The 16,515-nt window shown below is 41.3% G+C and overlaps 1 protein-coding gene across 1 annotated transcript in view; it reads left to right on the forward strand.

The window, feature by feature from the left end:
* Window positions 1–15,893, forward strand: part of ube3c (ubiquitin protein ligase E3C) — a 33,023-nt gene extending 17,130 nt beyond the window's left edge. Inside the window, exons 17-24 of the mRNA XM_061713614.1 lie at window positions 5,769–5,866; window positions 6,246–6,378; window positions 7,087–7,334; window positions 10,423–10,635; window positions 12,410–12,598; window positions 12,688–12,754; window positions 13,024–13,154; window positions 14,817–15,893. Of these exons, the coding sequence (XP_061569598.1) occupies window positions 5,769–5,866; window positions 6,246–6,378; window positions 7,087–7,334; window positions 10,423–10,635; window positions 12,410–12,598; window positions 12,688–12,754; window positions 13,024–13,154; window positions 14,817–14,987 (1,250 nt within the window). The 3' untranslated portion in view covers window positions 14,988–15,893. The remainder of the gene's footprint in view (window positions 1–5,768; window positions 5,867–6,245; window positions 6,379–7,086; window positions 7,335–10,422; window positions 10,636–12,409; window positions 12,599–12,687; window positions 12,755–13,023; window positions 13,155–14,816) is intronic.
* The last annotated feature ends 622 nt before the right edge of the window (window positions 15,894–16,515 follow it).

The following is a 16,515-nucleotide window of genomic DNA, read 5'->3' on the forward strand; positions in this document are numbered from 1 at the left end:
TCTAATGTTAGACAAGTAAGTCACGTGCTACTCATGAAAATGAATAAACAAGTGATAAAAGATAAACCAGTAATAAAAACAAAAACATTAATTTTCTTTCTTTTGAATCCACATCAATATAAGGATAAGAGCATGTAACATGTAACTAAAAGGGTGAAATCAAACATTTCATTCTCATTCTGCCCTCTGTTTTTACTGTTAGTGACCTATCATTGCATTGGTCTGTGAGGTCCAGCTGTAACCTTCAAAACACCTGTCTTCATTTCTCAGGCTCAAATTCAGAAATGACTCGCATCCCCATGGGCTCTCATTTGGAAAGTTATGTTCTGAAGCTGCCGTCACTGTGGTGCCTCAAGTCCCAATACAGACCACTAGTTGGTTATTGTCAAGTACATTTGTATCATTTAGAAGAATTCACGGTTATTCCATCCTTATAGCAACACTGGCCTGTTAGCGCCATCTTAAAATGGACTATTGCGTTTATGTCAGTAGCAAAAACAACTGCACAGCAAGCCTCTTATCCACAGTGCTGTATTTCATCTACACCACAGACTTACTCCATTGGCATTTGGCAATGGATGGAAATTTAGACTCGTATTGCTCTTGTGCCAGCTTGACACATAGCCTAAGAAATCACTGTAATTGCTGTCCAAAGTCACCTTCTCTGTGTTTGCTTTCCACATTCTGTGTAGCTGTGCATTGATATTGATATCCCACGAGAAAAGTTAGAACTGTTCTCGGTATTTTGGGAAGGAGGAAAGTTTAGTTACAGTCTGAACAGTCCTCAGATAAAGAGAGAGCCATTCAATTCTATTTTTAATTAATCAATATTCATTTATTCACAGAGCTACATCTTCTCTTTATAGACTCAATTAGAAGCTTAGAGGGCGACACTCTGTCACGGTGCACCGTATGGTGCGAAAACAAGCTGATAATTATGTGTGTATGATCTCCGTAACCCCGCTTCAAGGCTGGATGGGATAAATTCAATTAGTGTGAAAGTACCTGATGAAGTCAGCCACATCTGGTCCATGTGTTTGGCCTTTTCTCATTTCCTTAAATGCACAGGTCCAAGGCTGATGAATGAGACACGTATTGACCACTCTGAGGCCACATTTCTCCTCAAAGATGGAAACCTAATGGGGAAATGCAGATCAGGTTGACTAATTGAGCAGAATAATTGAGCTACGGTTGGACGGAGGGGGTTGAAGACCAGTTCAGCTGTTGTGACATTTTTATTTTTTGTCGGCTAAATGGTCTGAATCCTGAGTTTAATGCAAAATAAACATCAGCTTAATGGATTAGTTTAAGCAAGTGAATGGGCAGCTCACAGAATACTTAATTAAAAGGGTGTTATTAAAAGGACTTGGGATGGATATGTCTTTTAATGTTTGGTCTGTAAATAGTGAACAGAGGCTTAATCACTTTGCTAAATGGTGAGGAACAATGATGTAAGATGAGTGTTAACACATACAGAGGACAGCTGATGTGGGAAGGTTTGACTCCTACTAAACATTTACCCCCCTGGTAGTAGTAATGGACCCTAATCTTTGTCTCTCTTTGAGACAGAAAACATATGGGGGGTTTGGGTTGACCCCAGCTGATAGATGCACGGGCTGGGTTGATCTGAACATTGAGTTAAGTTCTGCAACATGAAGAGAAAATAGTGGAGGAAGTACCTGGTATGCCTTCTCTCTAAAACTTTTATGTACTGCATAATCAACCAGGCACTGTTTAAAATGACAGCTAGGCAGCCTCAAAACTGAATCTTAAAAAGACAGAAGAAGCATAATGTAGTACCTTTTTAAAGGCATACCGTATTTTCGCGACCATATGGCGCACTGTGTGGAAAGGCGCACCCTCAGTTTTGTGTGTCATTTTTGGTTTTTAAACACACATACGGCGCACCGACCCAAAAGGCGCCGTCTACGGAGACGGAGCTGCACACACACGCGTTGCAAAACACACACGCGCTAAAAATACAGCAGAAGCAAAACTTAGTTTGATATTTTATTTCACTTTTCACATCAATCAAACCCTTCAAAGGTTCATATTCTGTTTCTGCATTAAAGAATTTCAAAAAACCACCGGGTTGCTGCACAAACCTGTCTCAGCCACTGATCATCTCCTCATCCATCCAGCCCTTCATTTCACTCAGGCTGGAAAAGTCTGTTTAGGCAACGCTTTTCTTTTAAAAATCCCGACCGCGGCGGTCCCGGGTCCCGCTCCCCGTCTGCTCCCTCGCGCTGGACCGGGTCCCGGGTCCCGGGTCCCGGTCCGCCCCCCCCCGCGCTGGTCCCGCGGCGGTCCCGGGTCCCGCGTCCCGGGACCAGCGCGCTGGACCCGCTCACACACACGCGCTGTCGGGGAGCCGGTACCGGGTTGTATGCGACAGGAGCTCCGTTAATTCAGCTGCGCCAGTCCGAATTTCCAGACCTGTCTCAGCTTCTTGATCATCATCCCTTCATCCAGCCCCCTCTTTTCATTCACCCTTATAATGACTCCGGCTGGAAACGTCTTATGCAAAGTTTTTCTTTTAAAAATCACCATAGGTTTCTGTCCATCAGCTGCGCCAGGCCAGCGCCACATAAACCAGTAAGTGTGTGTCGCGCCGCGAATACACACCCGCGCATGTCGGGATCCGGTACCGGGTTTGTAACCGACAGATTTGGCTGCAAATCTCGGAGGGGGAAACTGATCTGACCTGAGACAGACCCCAGAAATCTCTGCTCTTAAAGCGGCCGGGAACCAGGTCGATTGGACCGCTTTGGGAACCAGGAAGTCGGCTGCAGCAGCGCGGTGATGCGCGCTGCTGCAGCCGACTTCCTGGTTCCCAAAGCCGCCAGCCGCTGCTTTAACCGGGGAAAGTGAGCGGTTCCGACCGACCGGGACCGGAGCAGCCCACATGGACTGGTAGCAGGGGCTCCCGGGGAAAGAGCACCGGCATTTCAGCCGGATCTGCCCCGGGGAAAGCGGCGATCGGACCCGCAACCCCACGGCAGGTGCGATCGGTTCCCGACATGCAAAACACACGCGCGCTGCAGAACACTCACACACAAGTGTGCTTATTTAAATAGAGCGGAGCAAAACTTAGTTTGATTGTATTTTATTTCACTTTACACATCAAGCAAATCCTTAAAAGTCTTCATCATCTGTTTCGCATTAAACAGCTCAGTGGATGGTCTCATTCAGCTTCACCCGCCCCCTTCTCCCTTTACCGTTCTCATGGTGGCCGGCCTTACATTACCGTAATTCAGGTAATAGACACGGCGCACCGTTTCTTAAGGCGCCCGGCACATTTAAAAAAAAAAAAAAAAAAAAAAAGTTGCGCCTTATGGTCGCGAAAATACGGTAGTCTGTAATCATATTCAAAAACATTTATTGTTATACTGGGTGAAATGGTCCTTCCATCCTGAGAGTAGCCAGTGAATAATGTGTTCAGAAAAAGGAAAGAAAAAAATCTGACCACTCTGACAGCTTTAATCCTGTAAAAACTCTGACTAATCGTTTTTTTGCGCACCGAGTGGCACGGATTGGTCAGAGGACCAGAGGATTGGCAGAGGGGCAAGAACCAATCAGATGCCTTCATTTTAAGTCCCGCCCACAGCGTCTCCATCCCGGCGAGGGCGGAGAGCGCCAGTGCGGTTGGCGGTGCGGGTGGCACTGCGCTGCGCTGCGCTGCGCTGCGCTGCGCTGCGCTGCCGTGCAGGCTCTGTTGCCACGGCTACGCCATAGGGTAGCCGTGGCAACAGAGCCGTAGGGTACGGCGTAGCCTACGGCGTAGGGTACACGGCGACGCGCACCATTCTGCGTTGGTGTAATGCGGAACCTTAAATAAGCCTTCAGTGTGTGCTCTGTCTGCTGTTCTGAACTTCTCTGTTGTGCTCATTTTGCTGGGACGTCGGGTCCCTCCGCCGAGACACAACTTTTGCGGTATGCGTTCATTGTTGTGTCTAAAAATGATGCGCAGTGCCCACCCAATCAGAAACGGTACAGATATTCTGTGATATTTTTTTATATTTATAAAAAAATAAAATTATAAAAAAATAAAGTATCCCCATAACTTTGATTGGGTGGGCAGGATGCACGTTTGGGTGGGCACAGCCCACCCCTGCCCCCCCTAAAACCGGCCTCGCTTACAGGTGAATGAGACATGGGGTAGTTTTGTTGAAAATGTGCTGTCCAAAATGTCCTGGAAAACTCGACACCTGCAAATGCGCGTTCCCCAAAGTTTGTGGGGGCGTGGCTTTGGACGGAGCGCTGACGGGAGGGGGAGGAGGGGGTGGAGCTTAGAGGAGGTGCCACTTTCAAATCTTGCTAGCTCTCCAACATTACTGACTATACCTTTTAAGGATATTTTGATCAATTAAAAATGTATTTTCTCCAAATGTCGTTTTTGTGTCGTCCTAACTCACGTTCACATTTTCAAATGTATCTATACCATAGTACGCTATATTTTACTACTATTATTATTTCAAAAAGAGTATATAATTTGCTTTCTGGGGTTCTCCCTTCATCTTTTTCTGCATGTAAAAGTCCTGCAAATTACTAAACCCCAAGTCCACTCTAGTGAGTTGAGTTCTTTACTCTGAGGACACGAAACAGCTTTGAATTTTTTTTAATCTCACAAAACATGTGCATAACGTGATTAACGGCCGGTTTAGAACATGTAGAAATCAAAGATTGTCTATAGGAATATTTACCTCATGTACTATTTGCACTGGATTAAAATGACCTCCAGACCGGCAGTATTTCTAAAATTACACTCCGATATCTGTATTTAGTTCAGCGCACTCACACTGGATAAATGTAGTCTGTGTGTTACCATAATTTACAGACATTGATCCCAGATGATGTTGAGGACTTGCATTTTATTAAACCTTTTATTTAATACTAAATTTGAACATTGTGTTAAAAGCATCTGGTCAGAAATTTGAGTTAGATTTCAGTGACGACATGTCAAATTTTGACAAGTGACAAAAATCGGAAAATGGCGTATCAGTTTGTTTCAAGTTGCCATGGTAACAGTAAACTTATCAGTAAACGTTTACGGGGTCTGGTGCTGAAGCCCTAAAGGTCTTGCGCTGTCAGAGAGGCTATGAGCTTGATGAAAGATAAAAAGTTTCTTACTACGTGATGCAGCCACACGTTTCATCTCATCGTCCTTCTGCTGATCTGGAATTACTCTATAAGGGGTGTAAAGAGGCTGAAGTTGTAATATGATACCACACTGTACTGAAATAGACAAAATTACGAGGCAGAAAAGTCAACTAGAGAATAAAAAAAAAGAAAAGAGATTCCAGCTCGTACGTCACTGAATTACTGATGTGCGTTCAGACAGGATTAACATTATCTGGTGATCTCAGTATTTGCTTAAACAGGGTAGGTAATTTGAGGTGGAATTTTTACTTTACAAATCACATGGCACATTCAGACGGGATTAAATTCACAGACATCCTCTGTGATTATTACAAATTACCGTGGCTCATCGGATAATTTAATCTGTGCAAATGGGACATTACGCTCTACTTTTACTACTACTATAATTTGGTTGGCGCTTCTTGAAATAACTTCATTTTTGAATTTAGGCTATAGTTGTGTAAAAACTTAATTCACAAAATTTTAGTTAAAGCTTTAATAATTATATTTGGTGATATCTTTTTAGAGCATAACTTTAGTAATATCATATATTGAAAGCATCCCATCATGTCTCAATGCCTCAAGTAAGCAAATAGTACAATGTTTATGCATCGTGTCTCTTCCTGCAGTTGGTTTGGAGCCTCCACAGCTGTCCGTGTCTGAAGAGAGAAATCTGGCCATACTCACAGAGCTGCCCTTTGTTGTCCCCTTTGAGGAGCGAGTAAAGGTACAGCACTGCCGTCTCATATGCAACTTTAAACCAAATGTATGTGCTATATCTAGAATATATATATATATATATATATATATATATATATATATATATATATATATATATATATATATATATTTATTTATTCCATTATGAACATTCTTTGTAGTTTCATGTCTTTATTGGTGCTGAAGGTGTATGCTGGTATGCTACATCGTTACAGTAACTCTGTTGATGACACATTTGTGGACCTCATTCCCTGTTTCCTTCTGTAAACTACCATGAAATATAATAATCCAATTTTGTTTTATAGACGGTACATATCACAGAAGATACTGTCCGAGTTAAAGGATTTGTAACTGACTCTGTCACTGGACTTGCATTTACCCTTTAGATCTTTCAGAGGTTAATCTATGCTGACAAACGAGATGTGCAGGGAGACGGGCCCTTCCCTGATGGCATCAATGTCACCATCAGACGCAACTACATATATGAAGACGCCTACGATAAGCTTTCTCCGGAAAACGGTACGACTTGCATCACTGCAATTTCAATAAAAGCACAGTTTTGTGTGTGTTATTGGGTGTTTTCATCTCATGAAGCGGTGCACATTACATCATGTTCTGCAGAAAACGAGATGGGGTGTTGTCGCTCATGTGTTTATGTCATGATGACAAACACAAAGCGTGGCATAGTAAATGTGGACACTGTTACTGAAACTCTTGTTATGCACCATAAAATCTCAATATTGAGGATCAAGTTTCCAGTTTGCATTAAAGATGAAGGTTAACTCTCTCCTTGTGCAGAGTATTGAATTTCAGTAAAGCATAATTGTGGTTCCGATTATTATAATGGACCGCATAAAAGCAGAATCAATTATTTTAAGTCACCTCTTTTGTGTTTGAATTTGAAAGGGTACTTCACTGGGGGCAATCTGATTAAAAAGAGTAGTAGGAGACCTGGGCTGAAGACATGATCTATATCATTTATGTGTCTATAAGTTATAGCTGCCTTGATAAATGACCTCTGTTAGAATTTGATTAGAATATTCTGCGGGTCAAGAAAGTGCTTTGCTGGAAAATATTTGTTGCAAAAATAAGAAAAGGTGAATTACTTCACTCCATTTGTGAAGATAAGTAAATTCAGTATATTGCAATGGTGAGTATTAGTGAATTTTTGAGTATTTCTCCTTCTTGTTGTGCCATTATCAATTCTTCCTTTTGTTTTTATGTTAGAACCGGACCTAAAGAAAAGGATTCGGGTCCATCTGTTGAACGCTCATGGTCTGGACGAGGCAGGCATCGATGGTGGTGGCATATTTCGCGAGTTCCTAAACGAGCTCCTCAAGTCGGGCTTTAACCCCAACCAGGGCTTCTTCAAGACGACCAATGAGGGTTTGCTGTATCCCAGCCCGACTGCAGAGATGCTGGTGGGAGACTCTTTCACCAGACACTACTACTTTCTGGGCAGGATTCTTGGAAAGGTGAGCTTTGAAGTTGAATCTATTTAAAGTAATGAACATCAGTGTCTTCATATAAACATCAGAGATTTAAATATAGACCAAAAAAACCTTTTCTTTATTTACAAGCAAGTTTTGTTACTTGCTGGAGAACTTTTTCATTTGTTAAAAAGATTTTAAGGTTGGAATTGCAACTTGCATCTGAGAGTAATGCGTGCTCTTACTAATTAGCTGTGCGCATATTCTGACAGCATTGTTTGTCTAGCCTTTTACCTCTCCACTGGTGCTATTTATTAGAGCCTAATGTTTCTAAATCTTCCTTAATGCATGTGATGGTGATTGTTTATCAAGATGCCCTTTTCAATGAGGGGAGTATCGTCTCATCCCAGAGAAGAATTACCTCATGACAAGCAGTCGCCTCTCAATTAGGACTTCCATTAGCCGATGATTCCTACCTCTTGTTTGTGTAGCAATTGCATTTAGCTGGCACTAAATCAGCAGGCCCACAAAAACAGGACATAAATAAGCGTTCAAAGCATGTGGTAATAGCATTTTGATCTGTTTTACAGTCAGAAACATCTAGGCTTTTCTCCTGCTCAGCCCTGGACATTTCAGTCCACTTATCAGAGTACGATAACTCCTCCTCCTTTTTTGACCTATGTTTGCACTTCTTCTACTCTGTATTCAGTGCAAGTGAGAAATGATCAATCAGCAGCTGCAATTCTTGCTTCTGTGGCACTGTGCTCTCCATAGTTAATGATTTAAGCAATTAGGCCGAGGGAAATTAATTTGAATTTGACTTTCAATTAACTCTATCTTAACTTCCTCTTTCTCCATAAAAATGGACACTTGAGTGGCCATTTGGGAGGTGTATTGATATTTGTTTAGAGCTGTTATTGCCTGGATAAAAGGCAGGAGTTTATATGGATTGGGATTGCATCACCACTGCTGCAGTGTGCACGTTGCACATTTCAGCTCAAAGGACACAGGAGATTAATATTCTTAATTAATGTCCGAGGCGTGCCATTGTTGTGGAGGTGATGTATTACAGGCAGGAGTGGCTTGTCTAGGGTACTCACTGAAATGGGATTGAGCATCAGAATAGAGGCCAGTCATCATCCTTCTTCCTCACTTGTCCACCTTGCTGACAAGCTGAAAGATTTAAGCCACAAATGAGAAAACACGAGAAGAGGTTACTTTGCTTTTGTGGCTTCAGCTTCAAAATTAAAAAGTTATTTTCATAATGACGTGATATGACCCGGCAGAGATTTTCTCTTTAGGCTGTTTGTCTCATTAGTAGAAAATCTTCAAGCGTCTTAAGCATTTGTTTACCTTGAAGGTGAGGGAGCTTTGATCCTCCTTCCTCCCTTAACATCAGCCTTCTGCTCAGTCTCCTTTCACTGATCTCGGTTAAGAGTTGTGTGAAGGTTGCACCTCTGATTGATAGAGATGCATTTGAAAGGCGTTATAATTTTATTGATTCTTAATGTTGTAAATTAAGAAATTTATTTGGCAGCTAACAGAATGCACCTGCTATGCTGTTGGCATTTATTCCACCTGATGGCGCCGCGATCTACTTTAATTGCTTTGCCACTGCACTCACTTATATTAAAAGGCCTGGGCCATAATAATTAATTCTTTCCAACCCTAGTCATTTTGGCACAATTTCTGGCAATAAACACTCATAAATAAAGTAAGTGGCTTTGAAAAAATAAGGCTACAAGTTTTTTGCATATAGTTATTGCTGCCTCTTCCCGGCACAAGTGTTATTGATAGGTTTCAAGGGGCCATGCGGCACATATGGTCTGAAACGACCACCGGCCACCGGAGTAATGCTAAGTGGATTATTTTGCATAAAAAACAGACAATGTTTGAAGTTGTGCAATTAACCTGTGTTTAGAAAATAGCTGTGATTTATGCATTCATGTGTGTTTAAGAGGCATACATTATGGAAATCTCCTAGATTTATAATCCATTTAGCTGATGTGGTCAGGGTTTTTAGCGCTATCATTTATAAGGACCTGTATATTTTAACGTCTCCAACGGGCCGTTTTTCGGACTGTTCCAGTACATTAGCTTTGGTTTTATGAGTCACCTGGCCGGCTGTGGTTCTTAATGACATCTCGGGTCAAGGTGAGATTCAGCATTTATAAAGTTTTAGTCGAGTGAGGAAGTACGTGTGTTTTAAATTGATTGTGCTTTGTTTTAATCTATGTCACTCCGGGGGGGGGCGGTGTCAGATTTATTGTCTTATCGCTTGATTCTTTTATATTAGGCTAATTTAATGTGGTGTACTGTGTTGTAATCAAATTTTTGACATATACTTTTTTATATTATGCCTACTGCTTGATCCAGGCTATTGTCCATTTAGTTATCTTTTATTCGGTGACAGTTTAGTGTATAGCAGTCTTGTGTATACAGTAGGGCTGGGCGATATGGACCAAAAGTCATATCTCGATATTTTCTAGCTGAATGGCGATACTCGATATATATCGATATTTTTTCTGTGCCATAATTGGGGTTTTCCCCAAAGCATTATAGCATAGCATCTTTGTTAGCTTCATTTTTTCTGAGGCAAACCCTTAAAAAAGCAGTCAATTTTAATACAAAGCCTCGTGCCAAATGGCTGCACAATATCAAAATGTATAAAACCAATGAAATAAAAATAAACTGCCTGCATATATAGAATAAAAATGCTTCTTGAATAAAATAAAACAAATATCCCTTTCCTGCATAACAATTAAATTAAAATACACTGTGCAATTAATACAATGTAGACAGTAACAGGCAGACTTTTCCACTGAGGTTGACAGTTGTGCAAATAACAAAACATTTGTGCAAATCTCAAATAAAACATCCAATTCAATTTGTCACAAAATAAGCTAAACAAAATCCAAAAATTTTTTTTTTTTTTTTTTTTTTTTTAAATAATCAATATAAACGATATTGTCTCGTACCATATCGCGTTTGAAAATATATCGATATATATTAAAATCTCGATATATCGCCCAGCCCTAGTATACAGTGTATAATCTGAGAAATAACAAGTATAAAAGGTTGAATTTGCATATATTGGTGTTATCCTCTAAATAATGTCCACATTTTTCTTCAGGCGCTGTATGAGAACATGTTGGTGGAGCTGCCCTTTGCCAGTTTCTTCCTGTCCAAACTTCTGGGAACCAGTGCAGATGTAGACATCCACCACTTGGCCTCTTTGGACCCAGAGGTCTATCGTAATCTTCTCTTCCTCAAGAGCTATGAAGGTGACGTGGAAGAGCTGGGCCTCAACTTCACCATCGTCAACAATGATCTCGGAGAAGCTCAGGTGACTGGGGTCAGGGATTGGTGTGAGATTGAGATAGATAAATGATTCGTGTGTATTTATTTCCCACCTTTTTTCCAGATCTCGTCAGTACTATGATCAGCCTTCCTTCTGTTTGTTTTTTCTTTGTGGCGTTAATAATTCATTTCCATCCTGATGCACCACTTTTCAGCTCTGATAGAGATAAAGCACGTTGCCACCGCCGCTTCGAGCTCTGCTTCAGCGCAGGGAACACATCAGCTCTGTTGATCATTCCACCTGCCTTTCCCCCAGAAATGATCTCCCAATATGCCTGACAGAAGCAGCCAGCGGCTCTTAAGTACCCCCCCCCCCCCCCCCCAGATTCAGGCCACCTCCACCACTTTGAGACACCTGCGCAGACTTGCACTCTACATGAAGCGCCTGTTTGCTCAGGGCCTTAACGTGTCTTGTTGGCTCTTCTCAAACAACCGCTGAAACACCTGAGCTACAATGTGGCCCTCCAGATTGCAAATAAGGCATCGCAAACATGATAGGGAAAACAATTTGTGAAAGATTAAGCACATACCCGGGAGCAGTCTGCCCTGCATTTGCCCTCGTGAGATAGCCAAAGCAAACAAGATAACGGCAGTAATTCTCTGACATTAGCACATAATCAGAATCCACTGTGAGGGAGAAAATGATAGAAATGGTTACCTGCCAGTAACCAACGGAGAGAGAATGGACAGAACAAGAGGACCGCTTTACATTATACTGTAGTCTGTTTTCATTATTACTGTACTAGATACCTTTGTGACACTTATCAATCAGTTTTTGTTAAAACTGCGTCAGAGCCGTGCTGATTCACGCTCACTGCAGTTTTTGGCTGTTGCTTGTATTGTTGTTAAACAAATATCCTGTTAAGTGTTTATCAGTGAGTTTTTTTGGATGAGCGATACTCATTGTTGATGCACTGCTCCTATCTGGCACGAGTTGATGGCAAGATATATATTTTTTAAACTGTTTTTCACTTTGCAGAAGGGCACAGAAAGTTTGTCAGGAAAATTGAGAACAATAAGTGCTCACGACTCTGTACTTCTTTCTGTTAATTAAGCATCAAGTGTTCAAGCTTTCATCCAGTGTGGATTGCCACATTAAGTGTAGCGGCATTTGGGGCAATAAAAACAATAGATCAGGCTGTGTTTTTTTTTTTTGTTTGCTTTTTTTTTTAGCTCAAGTAAGATGCATTAAAAATATGACTTTTAGATTTTCAACTTATTTTACCAGCATTTACAAGATTGTGTTAAAATGAAACCAAGTTCCTGTCCTGCACATGTTTATTTGTGCTGGATAAATGTGCCAAATAGATTGTAAGTAAAGATGAAAAAGATGAACCTGACATTTTGTCCTCTCGTTGATGCCATAATGTCATCAGACACCTGACTTTATGAACAGAGATGAGCACATCTTATCAAGTTATAACTGGTCTAAAGCTAATGAAAAGAGAAACCTCAGGCCAAATGATATTGGACCAGATGTACAGCAATGATGCTATTTTTAGAAACTCTGAACTGCACTCAAGCACACAGTCATTTAGCTCATTACCTTAAATGTTTTTGGGGGAGGGATTAAATCAAGCTTGCCCAATTAATGCTATCATTTGTTGATCTTCTGTTACCTGAACATATTATGATCCACATGAAATGCAGTTACTTGATGCTGGAGTTTCCAAATGTCAGAATACACAAATGTTTGTAAACCAAAAGCTGTGAATACACCAACTAAGCCTATTGAAATGTCTTCCATCTTTTTGATCCAGGTTGTTGAACTGAAGCTGGGAGGCAAAGATATTCCTGTGACCACAGCAAACCGGATAGCTTACATCCATCTGGTGGCCGACTACAGGCTAAACAAGCAGATCAGATCTCACTGCCTGGCCTTCAGACAAGGTTTGGCCAATGTGGTCAACCTTGAGTGGCTGCGTATGTTTGACCAGCAGGAAATCCAGGTACCATGCTTAACATGACAAAACATTTTTTTATTTGAACATTTTTATTATTCATGGAAACCAAAAACATGCTTTCTGCATCCTAATAGGTGCTGATATCTGGAGCTCATGTGCCAATTCTTCTTGACGACCTGAAAAACTTCACTAATTATTCAGGTATGTGCTGAAGTTTGATGTAATATTTACAGTTATCTGAATTTCTTATATCTGCCTTTTGTTTTTGTCTTTTTTCCATTTCTGTCTAAAAATGCACAATTTAATTCTGATGATAATAATAATAAGGATGCAAAACAAAAAGCATTAAATGATTTAAACACTTTGGCATGGCTGGGTAGGGGTTGTAAATTTGTTTCTTGAACAATTATGAACAATCTGTAAATATGAAGGTTAAGTAATATAATAATGTCCTCGATCATCCCTTGTAGGCGGATACACAGCCAGTCACCCCGTCATCACCATCTTCTGGGAAGTGGTTGATGGATTCACAGAAGAAGAAAAGCGTAAGCTGTTAAAGTTTGTCACCAGCTGCTCCCGCCCACCACTGCTGGGCTTTAAGGTGAGCCCACCCCAGACGGGAACTCTCCCCTCACCTCGTCTTTTGTCCTCATCCCCTTCCTGTAGTTAACTTTGCAGACTTTGCATACTACCATTATCTGCTGATTTTCCAGACTCAACTGAAAGGTGTTTTTCATCTTAATGGAGTTGTAACAAAAATACTTGGATAAAGACTGATAAAGACCCTTCAAAATGATAATTTTCCAGTTTGGTGCATTCAGAGCAGAGCATTGCTGTGAAGTCTTATCTTCACGTTAACTGTTGTTTTATAGTTCATGACCTCGCTCTGTTGAAAGTCTGTCTGCAGCTCTGTATGTGTGGGCTTGGCTGGGGCCTTTGTCTGGACAAATATAGCCATTCAAAACCTGGTAGGAGGTTGAACTTTTCACCTTTTTCCCTTAGGTGTCACATGGCAGATAGCAGCAGTTCCTTATGAGATGAATATACCAAGCAACTACCTCCGTCTCATTCTGAGCACACTCTTAACATTGCTGAATCATTATAGTTATTTCTGAAATGATTTCCTAATTGGAAACGGTTTCACTTCATCACTGACATGATGTGTGGAACACTTATGCTGTTAGAGATGAGAGAAATAGCAGAAAGTGGTGCTCAGAGCCATTAAAGAATTTTTATGTCACACTTTGTCTGACCAGAAGCTGTAATCATGACATGATTAGTAAAATATCCTTGTTACCGTCATTAGTTAAGGAAATTTAATGGCTGGTCTGCAGTACTGAGGGAACAGCGCTCACCTTAAATTCTTCAGCAAGGGCGTTTATTTATTTTTTTCCGTTTTTGTTTCCATCTTCATCTCATATCTTTGACTCTGGTCAGAGTGGAAACGCCAGCCCTCCCATCCTCCCCTCCTCCGGGCCTGAAAGGGCGGTAATTCGTTGGGGAGCGGCCCTTGACCCAGCCCTCAGATTGAGCCAGCCAAACCTTAATTAGCTGTCGTGAAACGGCCCAGGATTCATTAGAGGAGAAATAGCTCTGTCAGGAGAAGCCATTTAAAAAAAGATGATGAAAACAGTTTTTTTTTTTCCCTGCTTCAGAATGATAACCGTGGTAATAACACTTCCTCAATAAGCAATGATAGTTTAATACGGTAATTGTCAGAAAAATGGGGTCATGATGGCTAAGCCCCCAAAGGGCCATTTAATCGGGTAAGTATGGCCACTGAGCCGTATACACTAATATTAAATAGCAGGATAAAATTAGTTTGGAGTAGCTTTTTCGTGATGGAAACAGATAGTGTCACAGTCTGTAGATGAGGTGGCTTCATCAACTGCAAGCTTTGGTTTAAGAGGAAAAATAAAGGGCCAGATGGACAACATGAAGTGACCATCCCTCCAGCATCTCATCCAAGGGTCAAACTGTTGGCTCGTTCCCTCCTCGGCACCTTTCAAACACTAAGCTGATTTTCTAAATTTATACTTTTGCTGTATTAGCGTAGCTCCTAATGTCTCTATTTTAACATTTATCCACCTGTGGAATTTGACATTTATTGCCTAATAGGAATTGGTTATGAAACGGTGACCATTACTGACACGTGTTGATTAATTCTCCGTCTGCCTTTAAACACTTAAAGATGTACAGAGTTCTCCTTGCGATTATTGCCAATATGTCCAGTGCTAATCAACACTGTAACGTTTTCCAACAGGAACTTCACCCGGCCTTCTGCATTCATAACGGCGGTTCCGACCTTGAGCGCCTGCCCACCGCCAGCACCTGCATGAACCTGCTCAAACTCCCCGAATTCTGCGACCAGCACTCGATGAGGAACAAACTGCTGTACGCCATCGAGTCCTCGGCTGGGTTTGAGCTGAGTTGAGCGGGGCGATGGCTTCTCCATCTCTGCATCCACAGACTCGACGCCTCAGAGGTTGCTTTGGAGTTTAAAAAAAAAAAAAAACTCAAAAAAGAAGGAAAGCAAATGATGCACTGACTGATTTACTGTGTGTGTGTGTTAGTGTGTGTGCTTGCCAAGCTGAGGGTGAGAAGATACGAAGAGCAAGGGGTGAGGTGGGCTAGGAAGCCTTTTCTTTTAAATACTTGCTCCTTTTAAGTAATTTAAATGTTAAGTGACTTATTGGAAATCTCCAGAAAAACAACAATCCAGTTGACTCTTGCAGAAACTATTGGTGCTGAAAGGAAAAAAAAGAGCAACAATTTCTGTGTAATTAACATGATTGGAGACTTGTTTTTCACCAAAGATCAAGTAGCATCGTGTGAAAAAGGCAATATAGCAGCAAGGCGGTTGGACTCTAAAGCCACCTTGTGGTGTACAAAGGGCTGCAGAGTTTTTGTGTACAGCTATCATGTATTTTCATGTAGAAGTCATTGAAACTCCAGTTTGTGATTTCTCAAATATTACAATTACTTATAGCTACAGTTATGTCTAATCACCATATTGTTTGTGCGCACAGCATCTGAAGTGTAGTGACTGATATTGCTGGACTAAGGCGGGGAAAAGGACTGTATGATTAAGGTTTTGTGAATATGTACATGTTTAGAAAAGCCCCTTCTGAGTCATGTATTTGGTATTTGTACAGGTTTGCTGCTCTTCCCTTTGTGTGACAGATGGAGGCTTTGTTTCCACCCGTGCCTGAAGGCGAACAATCTCTTACCTGAATAGCACATGTATCATACAGATGAGGCCTGTCGGTGTACCAACAGGGTGAGAAAAGAGTTTATGGACATAAATAAACCCACTTTTCTTTTTTGCATTTTCCTTCCATTAGTCTTCCGGTTTTCTTGTTGCTGGTAATTTACAGTTATGACCGAGACATAAAACAGTGCTTTGTGGAGGTATTTCCGCTTGCGTTTTTACGGCCTCTGACATATAATTAAAGAAACATCCAGTTAAGAAACACTGAGCAGAACTATTCTGGCCTTAAAATGCATTATCGGGTTGAGCACAAATTAAGATTGTGTGTGCTTGTCATAAATCAACCTGCCCTCTGATGCCGTGCTGCCAAGGAAGATATCCATCCTTGTTTGGACCGAGTCCATCCCTCCATTCTCTCTTATCTCCACATCCACTCTCATGTCGGCGCTGCAGCTCCGCACATCAGCTGGGCCAGAGAACTCATAGTGGTAATTGGGTCTTAAAAACCAGGCATGTCATTGAAATGAGGGATTCATCTCAATTACTAGGAGATTTATTTAAGACTATTACCTTGAGATGGATTGTAACTGACAACATTAATGCAGGATGTTATGAATCATCTCCAGTGTCACTTACTTTAGCTTGTTCATAGGGTTTTTAAGGGGTATTTGAAGCTTTTAGGTTTGTTTATCCTACTTGGGGAAAGAAAATATAAACAAGCACTTGAGTGTTATTGGAAAATGTTGCCTAC

This window comes from Cololabis saira, chromosome 22 (assembly GCF_033807715.1).
Source record: "Cololabis saira isolate AMF1-May2022 chromosome 22, fColSai1.1, whole genome shotgun sequence".
Lineage (NCBI taxonomy): Eukaryota > Metazoa > Chordata > Actinopteri > Beloniformes > Belonidae > Cololabis > Cololabis saira.